The sequence below is a fragment of the Perca flavescens genome, chromosome 3 (genome assembly GCF_004354835.1).
Source record: "Perca flavescens isolate YP-PL-M2 chromosome 3, PFLA_1.0, whole genome shotgun sequence".
Classification (NCBI taxonomy): Eukaryota; Metazoa; Chordata; class Actinopteri; order Perciformes; family Percidae; genus Perca; species Perca flavescens.
The window spans coordinates 40,663,918-40,680,955 of NC_041333.1; the positions used below are offsets into that span (position 1 = coordinate 40,663,918).

At 42.9% G+C, this 17,038-nt stretch overlaps 1 protein-coding gene across 1 annotated transcript in view; it reads left to right on the forward strand.

The window, feature by feature from the left end:
- The first annotated feature begins 588 nt into the window (after positions 1-588).
- The window catches only part of col4a3 (collagen, type IV, alpha 3), a 32,975-nt gene continuing 16,525 nt past the window's right edge, over positions 589-17,038 (forward strand). Inside the window, exons 1-20 of the mRNA XM_028574068.1 lie at positions 589-612; positions 1,314-1,478; positions 2,040-2,132; positions 2,235-2,330; positions 3,248-3,318; positions 4,703-4,891; positions 7,187-7,355; positions 8,546-8,638; positions 8,804-8,908; positions 9,002-9,096; positions 10,157-10,307; positions 10,386-10,499; positions 10,967-11,134; positions 11,496-11,585; positions 11,682-11,816; positions 12,533-12,631; positions 13,658-13,747; positions 14,733-14,872; positions 15,957-16,083; positions 16,834-16,914. Of these exons, the coding sequence (XP_028429869.1) occupies positions 597-612; positions 1,314-1,478; positions 2,040-2,132; positions 2,235-2,330; positions 3,248-3,318; positions 4,703-4,891; positions 7,187-7,355; positions 8,546-8,638; positions 8,804-8,908; positions 9,002-9,096; positions 10,157-10,307; positions 10,386-10,499; positions 10,967-11,134; positions 11,496-11,585; positions 11,682-11,816; positions 12,533-12,631; positions 13,658-13,747; positions 14,733-14,872; positions 15,957-16,083; positions 16,834-16,914 (2,287 nt within the window). The 5' untranslated portion in view covers positions 589-596. The remainder of the gene's footprint in view (positions 613-1,313; positions 1,479-2,039; positions 2,133-2,234; positions 2,331-3,247; positions 3,319-4,702; positions 4,892-7,186; positions 7,356-8,545; positions 8,639-8,803; positions 8,909-9,001; positions 9,097-10,156; positions 10,308-10,385; positions 10,500-10,966; positions 11,135-11,495; positions 11,586-11,681; positions 11,817-12,532; positions 12,632-13,657; positions 13,748-14,732; positions 14,873-15,956; positions 16,084-16,833; positions 16,915-17,038) is intronic.

Consider the following 17,038-nt stretch of genomic DNA (forward strand, 5'->3'; position numbering starts at 1 on the left):
TTGTCACTTTTTTGTTGTTTTTGTCACTTTTTTCATAGTTGTTGTCACTTTCTTGTCGTTTTTGTCACTTTTCCTGATTTTTTTGTCACTTTTTTCATTGTTTTTTTCAAATTGTATTGTCGTTTTTGTCACTTTTTTTTCAATTTATTTTCACTATTTCCAAACTTTTTTTTTTTTTTTCGGGTAAACAAACGTTTTGGTCGTCTTTTTTTGACACTTTTGTCGCTTTTTTAAAAAAAATTTTTATCGTTATTATATTTATGGTTAGATATTTTGTCTGTAATAAGTCTTCATTGATCTTGTTGAAAACAGTCACATCCTGTGTAAACATTTTCACATATAGTAAAACCACAGACGAATTACGGACGTAGCAGCAGTGACATCCCCCATTTGTTTGTGGACTGTCGTTTTGAGTTTGGCAATTTGGCTGTCGCCGTCTTGGTTTTTTGTAACCTAAATTATTGTTGTTCATGATGTTTTTCGAATGAAGCTTCGAAGCTTGGAACTATTCGGTACAGGCTTAATGGTTTTGTCTTTAGACAGTAAACTTTTTTATTATTCTCTGCTTTCTTTCAGGACTCATTGGCTTTCCTGGAATGATGGGCGTGCCAGGTACCACTCCTATCTTTCTCACACTTACTGTCGATGATGGGTTAATGATGAGATAACAATCAATCATAAGATCAGACTTTATTTAGCCAGAAGTAGTCTCGCATTGCCAGACCTCCACAGCGCTGCGTAGGAAGGTCTGGCTATTCCACACAGCATTCCTGGATGGGAGAAAAACGTGCTCTGGTTTATTAGCATTTCTTTAAACCAATCACAATCATCTTGGGCGGTGCTAAGCTCCGGACGGAGCCACGGTGCCTCTGCTAAATAGTCTCAGGAAGGAACTTGTTTTGGTGGAACATGTGTACGGACACAGCAATCCCACCAATCAGTCCCAAAACGTCACACTTAGAGAGGAAATGACCTAAACATATTCTTTATAAATCTTTACAATCATTCCCTGAAAGAACCAAGCAGGTCTGTCTTGTTGCACCATCCAAATATTCTTCTAAACTTAAGACTCCAAACTAGCCATTTTCAGCATGTAGCTTGCAACTTGAACTTTGTTGTTGTTTCAAAAAATTGTTTGTATTTAAAGATATATTCCTTATCAACCAATCACTGCTCACCTCTGGTGATAACAAAGTGGGGCTGCTGCCCTGGCTCTCATGCTATCTGGGAGGTTTTGACTCTAATCGTTTTATTAACTGAAGTGTTTTGTAACATGCTACACATGCAAACGAGCCTGTTCTTCTTCCCATGAGGTGTGGCTCCCCCTGATCCACCGGGCCCCCAGGGGCCGCCTGGCTCGACTGGAAGCAAAGGAGAAATGGGAGAGCCGGGGCCAGACATCGTCGGGCCCCCAGGACAGGATGGAGTCCCAGGAGGTTTTGGAGTCGACGGAGAACCCGGAGAACCAGGAATACCAGGTGATGGACAGTTTGTGGTCCAGGTCCTGGAAGTACCTGGAAGTTCCTACATCAAAAATAACCATGTGACATCATGACTTTGCGTAAACATACACGCCCACTTTCTAAAGCCAAGTGGCATGTTATCTGTACGCATTTTGACCTATCGGCGTGTATGCCTACGCCGTATACAGCGGACGGGTTGCAGACTAAATGGCGTATGTATGACAAGCCAATTCGTATGGCGACGTAATCACTTTTCGGACGGTTGGGTTTAGGAAACGTGACACGTGGGACACGATCCCCGGTCTCCTGGGAGAAAGTCCTGTGTTGTTTGACCCATCCTCCCCCCCCAACCAACCTCCCTATGCAGATTTTCAGCCTTTCATACTACTCGCTATGGCATGAATTGACACACAATCGCAAGGTAATGTAAGTCAATGAAGGCCAAACGGCGTTGAAAAACACACGGTAACATTGGTAACACGCCAATAATAATGACTGAAAGTAAGAAAATCCACCTTCCAACATGTCCAAGTCCGTCTGTTTTTCTGACTGACTGTTTTTTCTTCTTTGGCTCAGACTTACTGCCGGGAGACGTTGGTTCTCCCGGAGCTAAAGGTCTGAAAGGCTTGGTGGGATTCCCTGGATATAGAGGGCAGGATGGACAAACGGGTGAGTGGGTGGAAGGAATGGGGAGTTATGATGTCTCATGACATGATAACACATGAAATATGATATACTAGTCTTTTGTATGATTGATTGATTGTCTGACAGGTGAGAAGGGGGAGTTGTGCTTGACCTGTGCACTTGTTCTCGGCAAACCCGGACCTCCGGGTAAACCAGGAGAGCCAGGTGAAGATGGGTTGTCAGGTAAGAACCACGCCTGACTCAGCGATCTTTATCTGATATTTTTAGCTATTGACCTGATCCTGTGATTGACAGCTACATGTCAGCTCCATTAAATACCAAAGTACATTCCTTTGAATTTCTCAAAGTTCTTTCAAAAGGAGGACACAATTGGAAGATATTAGGAATTAGAAATAGTGACTACACAATCAAAGATGTAAAATAGATCAGGGGCGGAGTGAAGGGGTGGCTTTTGGGGCTCCAGCTCCAAAATGTTTATGTATAGACAGGTATAGACAGGTGGTACATATACAGGACAAGAAATATAGTGCAGTGTAGACAGTAGTGTACAGTTGGTTTACAGAATATGGTTTAGAGTAATATAAATTAAATATAAATGTGTGCAGTGTATTCGCAGTTACCTTATAAGAGCAGAGTAAACATGGCTATGTAATATGAACAATGTATGAACAACATGTACAGATATGTGCATTGTAGTAGCAGTAACATAAAAGTAGTAAGAATACTATAGATATGTGCAGTGTATTATTATAAGAAAAACAGAATAAATATGGATATTCAGTATGAACCATATAGACAAATATGTACACTATGTACAGCTATGTGCAGTGTGGTAACAGTGCCATTGTAGTGCAGAAAAAGTAACATTATCATTATCAAATGGCTTGAAAAAGAGTGCAAATAGCTGCTGTAAATGGGAGAAAAAAATCTCTCTTATGGGCATGCCCCCATGGACCCTCCTTAGGTTTGGGCTGAGCCCCCAATATTTACAACATCTGGCTCCGCCCCTGATATAGATCAAACTGTCCTAATTTTAACTGTAAATGATGAATTTACTGTGTTACAGAATAATGAAACATTAACAAATGTTCACAGGTAAATCTCACCTGTCTGTCTCTGTGATGTCAATCTTTCTCCAGGATCAGACGGTTTTCCAGGACCCAAAGGAAACAAAGGAGTCAAAGGTCTTGTAGGACCACCTGGTCCACAGGTGAGCTCACTATTCACCTGCATAAACTCTGCTAAAACAGAGGGTAACTGGAGAGTTTGGGGGACTAAGGTTGTTTTCACATCTGAGCAGTTTGGCTTGTTTTTAAACCGAACCCTGGAGCGTTTGGTCGGCAGTCGGTAGTCCGTTTGGTTTTTGGGGTGGAGCCAAACCTCATTCGAACACGGTCTCTGTCTGCTTCCAAATGCATTACAGTTTGTTTCCCTTTAGTTGAGAACACAAACCGATCAGAATATGGGAAGAGAACCAAAAAACAGAGCACTACCATGCAGTTTCAACCTTGCACACAATTCACAGACTTCTACACAGTGGTGGAGGAAGTACTGAATCTCAGTACTAAAGTAAAAGTACAAATAACCAGAGACATATTTCCTTTGGTAAAAGTAGAAGTACCACAATGACCACCCTATTTAAGTAGAAAGTAAAAACTACCTGATTTTCTTTATTTTTTTGTTTATTTTGTTTATTATCATTATTATTACAATTCAACATGGATATGACAGGTTGTTCATTTCAAGGAGACATTGTTATATTGAACTTATTGACACTAACACTTATACAATAAAAAAATAAAATAAAATAAAAAGGGGAGAAAAGGATAATCGCACACGAAGGAAAGGGAGTGACCACTGTGTGCAAAACCATCACTGCAGTATGGTTAACACTACTGCCTCATGCATTGCGAAAGAAAATGTAATGTAGTGGAGTAGAAAGTACAGACAATTGCTGCAAAATGTAACTAAGTAAAAGTCAAAAGTACGCACTATTGATTCTACTTAAGTAAAGTACAGATAGTACGTGAAAAATGTACTTAAGTACAGTAACAAAGTAGTTGTACTATGTTACATTCCACCACTGCTTCTATGTGATTTAAGGCAGGGGTCTCCAAGAAGGTTTTCCAGAAGCTCGCCAATAGGTTGACAAGCTAAGACACAAAATAACCAGAATATTAAAGTGAGGTAGCTAACTTTGTGGGCCATAGACGTGTAAAGTGGTACATTTTTCTTGGATCCTATTGGGAATATTTTCAGTGATGTAGCTCTAACTATGTTGGCTAAAAGAAGTGTAAAATAGTCATGAACCTAGACGTGAAGTTAAGATTTTTCACGAGCTTTGGGTATTGCAATTTCAGCAAACAGTAGCTTCATTCAGCTCATGTGTGTTATGTAAATAAATTTAAGCAATGGGAGGCAAGTAGCTCTTGGCCACTTTTGTTATTTTAATGTAGCCCTTAGATGAAGAAAGGTTGGAGACCCCTGATTTAAGGGATGATCCATAACCATTATGATGGATTCCGATGGAAGATGTATAACTGTGGTACCTTATTACTGTGTCTCTGTCTCTGTTTTTTGTCTTCTGTATTTAGGGCCCATTTGGTATCCCCGGCCTCCCGGGGACCCCCGGACCTGTTGGTGATCCTGGGATCATGCAGAGGGTTGGGCAGAAGGGTGAGGACGGGGAACAGGGGAATCCGGGACCACCCGGTTTCGATGGGGCGGACGGATCTCCAGGATTTACAGGACCGAAAGGTGTTCTGGGACAGAAAGGAAACCCTGTGAGTAACAGATGCATTTTACAGACATAATAATATTAGACGGATGAAATAATTAATCAAGAAATATTTAAAATGATATGGAGTCTCTTCACGTTTATATTGCTTCTTAAGGACTCCTCTTCTTCTTCGCCCAGAAAAATAAAAAATAAAATACTGAAAAGAGCAAGAGACCAATTATTTGTATTATTATGCATTGTTAAAAGACAGGGTTAGTGTTATATCTTGTATGATGCCTTTAATGTTAATTTTCTGTACCCTAATCATCATCAAATCAACATGTGATGCCGTAACTCTGTTTGGCATTTGCCTGCCTTAGATTACATTTAGCTAATGAGCTAATTCTGGGACAGTCAATGACTGCCCATTCTCCCTGTTAAATAAACATATGAATCAAATGAATGTCTCTTGATGTTCGGTATGAACAGGAGAAATGATTGCAGCAAGAAAAACTTGACTCCTGACTTCCTGTACCTTTAAAGTGACTGAGTTAACATTTTGAGTTTCATATTCATTTCACCACCAGATGGAGCCAAAGTAAATGAGTTTATGATCCATCACATGGTGACTTTGAGAGCAGAGACACAAGAGAATCATTTCTGTCTGTAACATGTCGTTTTATAACACAGTGGTTTCCAAACTCTCACAGTCCTGTCACATGAACTAACGTACCCCTTCATCAATTCACAATGGATGTTAAAAATGTAGAACATTATTCATTATATCAACGTGGATATTGTTAAATATTTCATGCAATTAAACTGTCAGTTTCTACAAATTTTCTTTTCACTGAAAATTAGGCCCTATGTTCCCACAGCCCTATGTTCCCACATGTCTAGGACATTTTCAAAATTAGGTCATTTGTTCCTACATTTCCCCTTCAATTTAAGCCCTATCCTCCCACAACATTGTTTTGGGTTAGAGCTAGTGGTTAGGGGGATAAAATCTAATACAAATTAATGAAAAAGAAATGTGGGAAAATAGGGTCTAATTTTGAAAAAAAAAAAAATTTTAATGTGGGAATAGAGGGCTGTGGGAACATAGTGCCTAATTTTCAGGGACCTGATTAGTGGCCTAATTTTGAAAAAAGTCTTAGAAATGTGGGACCATAGGGCTGTGGGAACATAGAGCTGTGGGATCATAGGCCTGTGGGAACATAGGACTGTGGGAACATAGGGCTGTGGGAACATAGGACTGTGGGAACATAGGGCTGTGGGAACAGGAATGTAGGAACATAGGGCTGTGGGAACATAGGGCAGTGGGAACAGGACTATGGGAACATAGGGCTGTGGGACCATAGGGCAGTGGGAACAGGACTGTGGGAACTTAGGGCTGTGGGAACATAGGGCTGTGGGAACAGGACTGTGGGAACATAGGGCTGTGAGAACATAGTGCTGTGGGAACATAGGGCTGTGGGAACAGGACTGTGGGAACATAGGGCTGTGAGAACATAGTGCTGTGGGAACATAGGGCTGTGGGAACATAGGGCTGTGAGAACATAGTAGGAACATAGGACTGTAGGAACATAGGGCTGTGGGAACATAGGGCTGTGGGAATATAGGACTGTGGGACCATAGGGCTGTGAGAACATAGTAGGAACATAGGACTGTAGGAACATAGGGCTGTGGGAACATAGTGCTGTGGGAACATAGGGCTGTGGGAACATAGGGCTGTGGGACCATAGGGCTGTGGGAACATAGGACTGTGGGAACATAGGGCTGTGGGAACATAGGGCTGTGGGAACATAGGGCTGTGGGACTATTTCAACCATTAGCTCTTTTGACCATTAGCTATTTAACCATTTCTCTTTTACTTTTAGCTAACCATTTATACTGTTCAGTCATTACTTTCAGCTAGTTATTTCAACCATTTGTTTAATACTTTTATCTACACTGCATATAAATAAACATTTTTGTAAATATGTCAGATTTAGCCAAAAGGCTAGTTTCCATCTGCAGTCCCTGGCCAAATGTTACAATATGCTCCCTAAAAAGCAAGTAAAAAAAGGCAACATTTTGTGATTAAACATGAATAAAATATTAAACATATAGAAAAGTCAGTAGTCCAAGGCATGAAGTACATGAAGCTCTTGCATATCTGCAACAACATGTAGTGTTTAGGTGTTCCAGTTGACTTCATGAAATCATAATTTCTAGTTTTTCATATTAGTTGCACTGCTCTCCAATCTTTCCCCGTACCCCGTGGCACCAGCAGAGTTACAACTGGATGGCAATCACTGTGATGACAGTCATGATATGTTGATGATGGTTTGTTGTTTCTCTCTGATCCTGGTCTCAGGGGCCCCTGGGGCCTAAAGGTGACAGGGGACCTTTCGGGGGGACTGGTCTCAGAGGACTAGTAGGACAGATAGGACCTCCAGGACCACCTGGAATTGGGCTTCCAGGACCTCCAGGATGTAAAGGCAATGTGGGAGTCCTGGGAAAGCGAGGAGATCCTGGAAATCCAGGTGAGCGGGTCCTGGTTTAATCAAGCATCTTAAGAAGTCACGCCTAATCGTAGAAACCCATCGGCTATCAAACTAACAACGATTTAGCGTCAGGGGGCAAAGCCCAATACTTCTTCACCGCATTCTCATGAACTGGTTCGTCTGATATTGTACAGAAAGTTATGCACATCAAAGCACATGATATCATACAAAAGTAGGAGACCGACGGCTGGTCATGTGATATCGTCTACAGAGATCCATGAGCGACAGTTGCTAGATGTTTAAGCCGCTAAAGAGCTTCCTGCCGCCAGCAACATCCCTCTGTCTCAGCGACAGTTATGAGATGTGTTTAGCTAGCTACGGTGCTCTGCGTGGTGCGCTGTCAGGTCAGCGGTAGTTGGTGGTTCAGTTACAATAGAATAGGTGACTATCAGCCGGGTACAGAGTCCTGCGAACTGCCGCTCCTTCCGGCGGAGATTACGATTAAGTTTAGGCAAGAATAAGTGAGCGTTAAGTTAGGCTACAAAACGACTAGTTTAGTTTAGGAAAAAAGATTGTGGTTTGGATTAAAACACTCCCTAGGAACACGCATTTCCTGAGGGAAAGTGGAAGCGAACTCTGCTCCCTGGCTTGACAGTCCCGTGCTTTAAAGGGGAACTATGCAGTTTTTTTTTTAGCTTAATCTACCTTAACTGGACAGCTTGGGAGTCATTGGAATCGTTGAATGGTGGTCGTCTCGCTCCCCCCTAGCGTGAGCGGAAAAACCACCCATGCAACATTCGTCAGGAAGTATGGTGTGATATCAGGTCTCGCCATGTAATGAATTGCTTCACAGCACTGCACACATACGCCCATTCAGGAACCGGCTAGCTATAAGAACAAGGTAGTGATGGAGTTTTTCACACTATCGTCATGGCTGAGCTGGCAAAAAAGAAGCAGAAAGCTAGAAAAGCATTGTCGGAGGAAGAGAGAAAGAGGAAATGGCGGACTGACTGAGAGAGGAGTCAGACACAAGTAAACATAGGAGCTGCCAAATATCTATTCTGAAGCTGTAGGGGGAGCTCTATAGAGAAACCTGCCAGCAAAAAGCCAGAAAACAGCTAAGAAATGGCCAAAACTGCATAGCGCCCCTTTAACAGGTAGTCCTTCATTAACTTTCAGACCCAGAAGACACACTAACAACCTGTCTGTCTGTCTGCTTGTTCACTCAGGTGAAAAAGGTTCTCCAGGTGAAATCAAAACCTCTCCAGGAGATCCGGGACAGAAAGGAGTGAAAGGTTCACCCGGAAACCCTGGACCTGAAGGTGAGACAGGTCCATCTACTGTAGCGCTGTGTGTCATCCTTATTTTTGAGATTTATTTTATTATTTAAAAAGAAATCTGATCATTTCAAGAACAGGTGAAAACCCAAACTGCAAAATCTGTGTTTACCTCTTGACTCACCTGTTGTCTGTGCTGGTCTGTCTCAGGTGGGGGAGGACTTCCAGGTGGTCCAGGATTTGTTGGTCCGAGGGGTGAAAGAGGAGAAAAAGGATTCTCAGTCCAGGGGCCTCCAGGCTTCCCAGGGGTCAAAGGTCAGGTGTATGTACAGTGTTGAACAAAACCATCCACTGAGGCTTTAAAGAAGATGATAAATGACAGTAACACATTGTTTTTGTCTGGCTCAGGAATCAAGGGCCCTCCAGGAGCTCCGGGTTCACCAAGTTTTGGTATCAAGGGACGGGCCGGCCCGTCAGGCCCCCCAGGGATGCCGGGCCCCAAGGTAACGTGGACTCGTACTGACAGGAAGTCCTCAACATAAAGTAAAGGGTTGAAAAGAACACAGAGGAACTGAGGATCTCATATGTCTGGATTCACATGTGTAGATCAAATCAAGAATGCACTGAAAACACCTTGTTTTCAGTGCATTCTTGATTTGATCGCAAATTGATCGCACATTTGTCTTCTTATCTAAATGTACTTTAAAAGGGAAATTTGTTTTAAGATTTTAATGCTCAAGTGGTGTTTGGTTTTAACTCAGTTCACATCAACAGTACATCCATATCACTTTAGTCTTGTGGCAGACTGATCTCATGAAGTGGCATATGTATAACGTCAATTCGTATGCCATTTTTGGTGTGTCATCAAGACGCATGTCAGACGTGTTTATGAATGCCGTTGACTTACATTACCTTGCGATTGCGTGTGAATGGGCGAAAATCCGCAAAGGGAGGTTGGTCGGGGTGGAGGGTGGGTCAAACACAGGACTTTCACCCAGGAGACCGGGGATTGTGTCCCCCATGTCACATTTCCTAAACCAAACCGGGTCTTCTTTCCTAAACCCAACCCGTCCGCTGTGTACGGCGCTCAAAATGTGTTCAGATAATACGCCACTTGGCTTTAGAAAGTGGCGTGTATGTTTACACGATAACACGCCAAGTGGTGTGTATGTATACATCCGCTGTATACAGCGTAGACATACACGTGGATAGCTCACGCATAGCTAATATGCGTACAGATGTGTTATCTGTAGCCACTTGGCTTAAGAAAGTGGGCGTGTATGATGTCGAAGTCATGATGTCATGTTGCTTGTGGAAAGAACCATCTGGAAGGCTTTTGAAACTCAACTTGCCATTCAAAAGACCATTTTCTTGACAGAACACGATCATAGAAAGATGTGATTAGACGTGAATTTCTCCAGAGCCACACCAGCTGACGCGAAGTCGAAGGCTGAAACCGTTGACATGTTCATATGACATGGATGTGGTGCACAACAACATCACACTACTTCCTGTTTTGCTACTGGATGTAAACAAAAGTCATGTTCGTCTGTGTGGTCACAGGGGGGCAGCGGTATTGGTTTCCCAGGCCAGCAGGGTCAGTCAGGCCCCCAGGGAGAAGATGGCTCTGTGGGGCCCCAAGGAAACCTCGGACTTCAAGGAACAGATGGAGCTCCAGGACCTCCAGGGCAAGACGGACCTCCCGGACCTAAAGGTACCTCACATAAGATCTGGTGAACCTGATGTTTGAAAACACCTAAAGTGAACTTTAGTGAACTGAAGTGTCTCTCAGGTCGGAGTGGTCTGGATGGGTTACCGGGTGCTGTTGGTTTTAATGGGCCATGTTTCCCTGGATCTCCTGGACCTGAAGGAGAGCCTGGACCAATGGGCTTCGTCGGATTTCCAGGTAAAATTTCTCCAAGCTGATGGCAGCAGAGTTTGTGTCCCTATACAAATATTTTTCAACACTGTCATTTTACCCAAAAACAGCAACAAATATTTTTTTGTCTCTAAGGATCTAACTCTTTAACAAAAAGGTCTATCTCTGTAGGGATCCTTTCCAATCCAATTATTTCAGATTCTTAGAATAATAATCTGAGTCTGTCAGTGGCAAAAACAGAACTTTTAGTGGACGCTAACTGACGCTGAACATTTGTCCTTTAGGGTTACATTGCAGCCTGGTTCACGGCTGCAAGTTACAGCCTTCTCGCTCAATACTGGACCAATTCCAAAGATTTTAGTCACTTAGACACCAATGCATGGGAAAACAGGGCCCAGTTTTAAAAATACCAAAATTACCCTTTAATTTTCTGAGCAGAGAGTTTGCAGGATTAGTAAAAAAAACACAATGAGAAAACTCACCAACTCTTGCAGGGATACGGGGCCAAAAGGGCTTGCAAGGTAAACCTGGGAGGCAGGGCGTGGGAGACCCAGGGCCTCAGGGGCCTTACGGGGCCCCAGGATTTGATGGACCACCAGGACGAATAGGAGAAGTTGGACTGAAGGGCCTGAGAGGGAAGAATGGAGAAACAGGAAGCACAGGTAAGGAAGCTCCTCCAGCTCTATAAACCTGAAACACACTTTGAACCACTTTAGTTTAGGCAGAAACATCTCAACAACTATTGGATGGATTGTGATGAAATGTGGTTCACCATTCAAAATTACATTACATAACTTTGTGTTTACTGATAATATGCAAATGTTAGCATGCTAACGTGCTAAAAGGAGAAGACAAACATGGTAAACCTGCTAAACATTTGCATGTTAGCATTTAGCTCAAGTTCTGCCCCACATATCTGATAGCACGGCTGTAGACTTGTTAAAATATGTGTATGACTTGTGAATATAAATCAATGCATTATCCTCACAAGTATAGTAACATCCACATATATGTATGTGTTAGGTATTAGAGGAGATGTGGGTCCTCCAGGAGCCCTTGGGAGTCCAGGAGATGATGGGAAACCAGGAGAGACTGGACCACCAGGACCCAAAGGTTTCATATGTCAAACAATCAATCAGTCAGTGAAACATACAAACAATCAACCAGTTTTTTTTTACTGTAACTGCCTGTGCCTTATCTGTCTGTCAGGTGAGATGGGTCGAGATGGGATCAGTAGATCTCAGGGGCCTCCTGGGCCTCAGGGGAACCGAGGAGAAACTGGACCAAAAGGATTCAAGACCACTGTGGATATATATGGAGATCCTGGAGACCTTGGAGACCCTGGTACTCTACTCTAATTCTACTTCAGTTCTATATGAAGTCACTAAAACTAGTGAAAAACTGGGTCAGGTATCATTGTTTAGTTATCAGTCGTTGTAAGCCTTCAGTCCCAAACAGATGTTCCTCTGTATTCCTCAGGGTTCTATTCTGGGTCCCATTTTATTGCCCATTTATACTTCTTAACCTTGACTTTGTCCGTTACTAGAGCAAGTAGCTAGTTGGCTTAGCTTAGCATCAAGACTGAGAACAGGGGGGAAACAGCTAGCCTGGCTCTATCCAAAGTAAATGAAATACACTTATTAACCATAAACTGTTAAAAAAATAAACGTAGCAGCAGTGACGTCACCCTTTTCTTTGGATTTCTTCATTTGAAAGGGACAAAGCACATTAATCAACATATACACAGAGTCCAATGTGTAAATGTGCCAGATTTAGCCATGCAGGCAAATTTTCATATGCAGACCCTAGCAGGTTGATGGCTTAAATTTTTTTTTTAGCTAAGCTAAAAAAAATATAACATACTTTGGTTTGTGGATTGCAGTTGTGAATCCTCAAGTTTGGCAGGATGTTCATGGTTTTAATAGAGCTGCGCAAGTGTAAAAATGTTGTAGTTGTAAGTACGTCAGGGGGCTGCTGCTACAAGTCATTTGAGAATGTACTCCAGGTGTGTTGTTCTAGCTGTGTGTAACTTGTCTGTCTGCTTCCTATCTCACCCTCAGGGCCCCCAGGTCTCACTGGTAGTAAAGGAGAGACAGGCTTCCTGGGCCCACAGGGCCTCGACGGCAGCAATGGTAGTCCTGGAAATTGTGGCCCGCAAGGTGAACACAACTTACTGAAAGTACTGTTGGTTTGTTAGAACCCTTTTAAGCAGGGCCACACAAATTCTGTGGAAGTATTCCGCCAAACTTTTCGCAAAGTAATCGAGAAAAACAAACAAGCCCTTCCCAAAGCAGAAAAACAGTCTGCTAAATTTGGCAGATTTTGAGTCTGGATCACTGCTGAAAACTGTCTGAAAAAAACATCTGGAGATTTTGTTTGGGTCTGCTTAATAGCTAACGGCACTGTAGTATCTGCTCTTCCTGAGCTCCTCTGGAAACCTAAAAGTGACACTTACATGACGTGAAGCTACATTGTGTAAGAATTTACACAGTCTAGTGGTGAAATTGTATATGACAACCAACTGAGTATTACTTTCTAGCCCCTCCCATTCCAATCGCGTTTTAACTCCTACGGTGGCTGTATTGTTCCAAGAAGTACGACTTTGTCCGTGAGTGTTCCTTGCAGTGTAATAATAGTTTTACGTTTTCGTTATTTTGGTACCATTTCATTGCTAATATCAGCTATCAGGTTCCCAAATGAATATACAAGCTAATGTTAGCAAAGTATCAGCGTGATCCTCCATCTTCAACGGGCTTTCAAATCTGCCGGAAGATCGAGTAATCTCCCCTGGCATTCGTCACAGTGCCACTAGTGCCACAGTGCGAAACGCTGAGGTATGTCCCTCTTTGGCTAATGTATTTTAAAGATGGAGGCACTACATGGCAGAATAGGCCTATATATGAGTGACTCGCTTGTATGTATTCTGAATTATTATGAATGGCAGATTCAACGCTACGATTCCCCCGAATACTTTGATTAGTTGGTGGAAGTAATTACACATGAATGAGCACATATTTGTGAAAGAACAAAAGGGTTTTTTGCTAAGAATCAACTCAAAACATTACACAAAGGAGCTGTAAGTAAAAGTAAAAATCCTGGCTGATGAGTTCTTACTTGCGTCATGTTTTCATGATTTCGCATGACAATCAAATTATAATTTGACAGTTGATGAATGTGTCTTTCAGGACCTTCTGGAGACCCTGGCAGAGACGGAGAGAATGGTGCTCCTGGTCCTCGGGGACCCAACGGGATGCAAGGAGAGATGGGGAGACCAGGTAACGTTTAAACGTTTAAAAAAGGCAAATATCAGAGGAGTTTACTGTCTTCACCAATATGATCTGTATCTGCAGGGATTGATTGGGTTGTTGATCAGCACCAGTGAGTTACTGACCCACCTGCTTGAATCTTACCTTTTTAAATAATAATAATGTAATACTTTATACTTTATTAATCCTGCATGGGGGAAATTACAATGTTTTCACTCTGTTGTTATTACACACATTACACAAAGGTCTGCATTACACACACATGCTCAGTACCTATACATGCACTAATGGAGAGCTGTCAGAGTGAGGGGGGTGCCCATGGAAAGGAGCCCCAAGCAGTTGGGAATTCGGTGCCTTGCTCAAGAGCACCTTGGCAGTGCCCAGGAGGTGAACTGGCACCTCTCCAGCTTCCAGTCCACAGCCTTACTTTGGTCAGTATGGGGACTTGAACCTGCAACCCTCCGGCTCCCAACCCAACTCCCTACTGACTAAGTTACTGCCACCCCAATTAACTGGATTTTACATTGATAAAACATTACCTTTAAATGTCTGGAAAAAATGCACATGCTCTGCAGCAATATTAAAGCAACAATTTTAGCTGTATAAAACCAAGGGGGTAAGCCTCTCTCCACAATGCGTACCTCCTATTGCGCCATTTTGATGCTAACAAGCCATCATCTCCCGTTAGCATCCCATTGACTGCCATTCATTTTGACGTCACTTTGACAGTGAATAACTTTACATCTGAAGCGTTTAAAGACTATATTTGTCCATTGTTAATTTCTAAAGAAACATGACAATGTATAAAAGGCTACATTACCTCGTACCTCACGTTATGGCTCCTATTTGTAAAAATAGGCTAACGATTGTGTCATAACCACGCAACTTACTGTCACACAGTAGAGGAATTACCGTATAGTACAGGAGAAGCTCACAGGCAGTTTGGACTTACATTAGCTGTTTAAGTTTAATTGTGCTGGTGTTTTCTGTCTAGGTTTTAAAGGTGAGAAAGGTAGTCCAGGGCCTTCTGGGGAACCTGGATCAGAAGGAGATCAAGGACCAGGAGGACTTAAAGGTACTAAAGGGGAACCAAGCTCACCTGGACCAGGATCTAAAGGATTTCCAGGAGAGAAGGTATTATACACAAACAGAGTCACACAAGCTTGGCTAACCCTAACACAACATATTCTCACTCTCAACCCATAAATACTGACGCTTGGTCAGTGGTTCTCAGGGACAAAAACCAAAAGAAAAATCACCATTTGGTGTCTGTATAGAAGGCACTAGGGGCTGTAAATTGACGATGTATTAAAGCAGCACTATATAAATTTTCCGCTTCGATCCCCCTACAGGTTGGAAGCGGAATTGTCCATTACCGTTGTCGTAATGTTTCATTATGTGTCATTCGAACTACAGATCCGCTCCCCAATCTGGCAAACTTGCATAGTGCGGTTATAGCTGGTAAAGGGCCACAAAGCGAATGCAGAAGTGCCGTTCACCCTGTTATAAGTTGATGAACCACTGAAACGATTTATTTTGGTGCAAGTTTGCCAGATTGGGTAGCAGATCTGTAGTTCGAATGAGACATAGAATAATGGTAATGGTAGCGGTAATGGACAATTCTGCTTCCAACCTCCAACGTCCGAAGAGGAAAAGTTCTCTAGTGTTGCTTTAAGAGCGACCATGGTAGTACGAAAGACAGAAAATCTGCATAAGGAGGTTGGTTTGTGTCACTGAAAAGTACCTTTTGTAATCCCACCCGCAATCTTTTCCCACAACCTAACCGTCCCTTTCTTGTGGCGCATGTCAGTTAAACGTACGTCCCAACCCAGAGGGTCAAAAAGTGACGCCAAGAGTAAGATTCTAAATATGATGCCAAAGGGTTAGACCCTAAAGGAGACAAATTTCAATTGAAACAACAGACTGATGTCATGAAGTGGCGTATGTATAACACGCCAATTCGTATGCCATTATTGGCGTGTTATCAAGACGCATACTTACATACATACGCCGTAGGGAGTAGTATAAAAGGGTGAATCACTGCACAGGGAGGGTTGCCGAGTTGGCGGATGGGTAAAACACAGGACTTTCACCCAGGAGAGCGGGATTTGTGTCCTGCGTGTGGTGTTTTTTCCTAAACTCAACCGTCGCGAAGTCATGATACCACATTGGAAACAACAATAAAGTATCTTCTCTTCCTCCTCGGTTCTTCTCTCAGGGGAATCGGGGATTATCAGGACCTCCAGGTATGAAGGGAACTCCAGGGGACAGGGGAAACTTTGGTCCTCCAGGATCCTGTGGCCCCTGTGGCCCCAAAGGAAATTCTGGACCCCCGGGATGCAGAGGTTTGATTCATTTATTCATCATATATTGTATGAGAAACTGTCAGTTATAATTCTTTAGTTTTCCGTCGTTGTGAGCCTTCAATTCTAAACCTAGACAGATGTTGTACTCGTTGTTCCTCAGGGTTTGGCTTTTTCTGCATATGAAACTACAGAGCTTAACTGTCGGTTGGCCAGGCTAGGTAAAAATGGAATGGCCTACCTCTCGTCCTTGGCCCGGCGTTGCTTCACTCCATGTTTCCGACCATCTCTCTCCATGTTCTTTTGGCTCCGTTGACAGTTCATTTATAGACATTTAAGACACGGACAACAAAACATTGACAACTTGAATGTTCATCATGACATTCAGAAGCACATCTTTCTCTTCCAAACTCTGACTCTCCTCTCAGTCTCCTTAACTTTCGCTTAGTAAGCTGGGTGACACAGGTAGGCCACGCCCACCTCAACCCGGCAGCCAATAGACCTTTTTCACGTCGTAGTAGGAAAAGCACAGGTGTGTTCAAAACCATTAATGATGGTTGCATTCCACTTATGAGAGACCCTGGTATTGTGCATGCTGACTCAATGAAATAGATTACTGGGACACTTGATGGAATTGAGCCATCGTTGAGGTTATCAATCTCGGTTGTGCTTCTCCTACTCAGTTAAAATGTCTGCTGTGAAAAAGGTCCATAGGAAAGATTGTGACGTGACACTCTATTAACCTGTGTGTCTCTTTGTCTGTTTCTCTGCCTGCCCGCCTGTCTGTCTCAGGTCCTCCTGGGTCTCCTGGTGACAAGGGTTGTGATGGTTCTCCGGGGGAAAATGGCCCTGTAGGACCCACCGGCCTCACAGGTACAGCCAGCAGAGTTACAGTAGTTAAAACACCATCAGTACTGCTTCCACACTGCTTCCACACTGCTGCTGATTAACATGAAGTTGATATCTGTCCTCTCAGTGGGTTCGTTATGTCTTTATG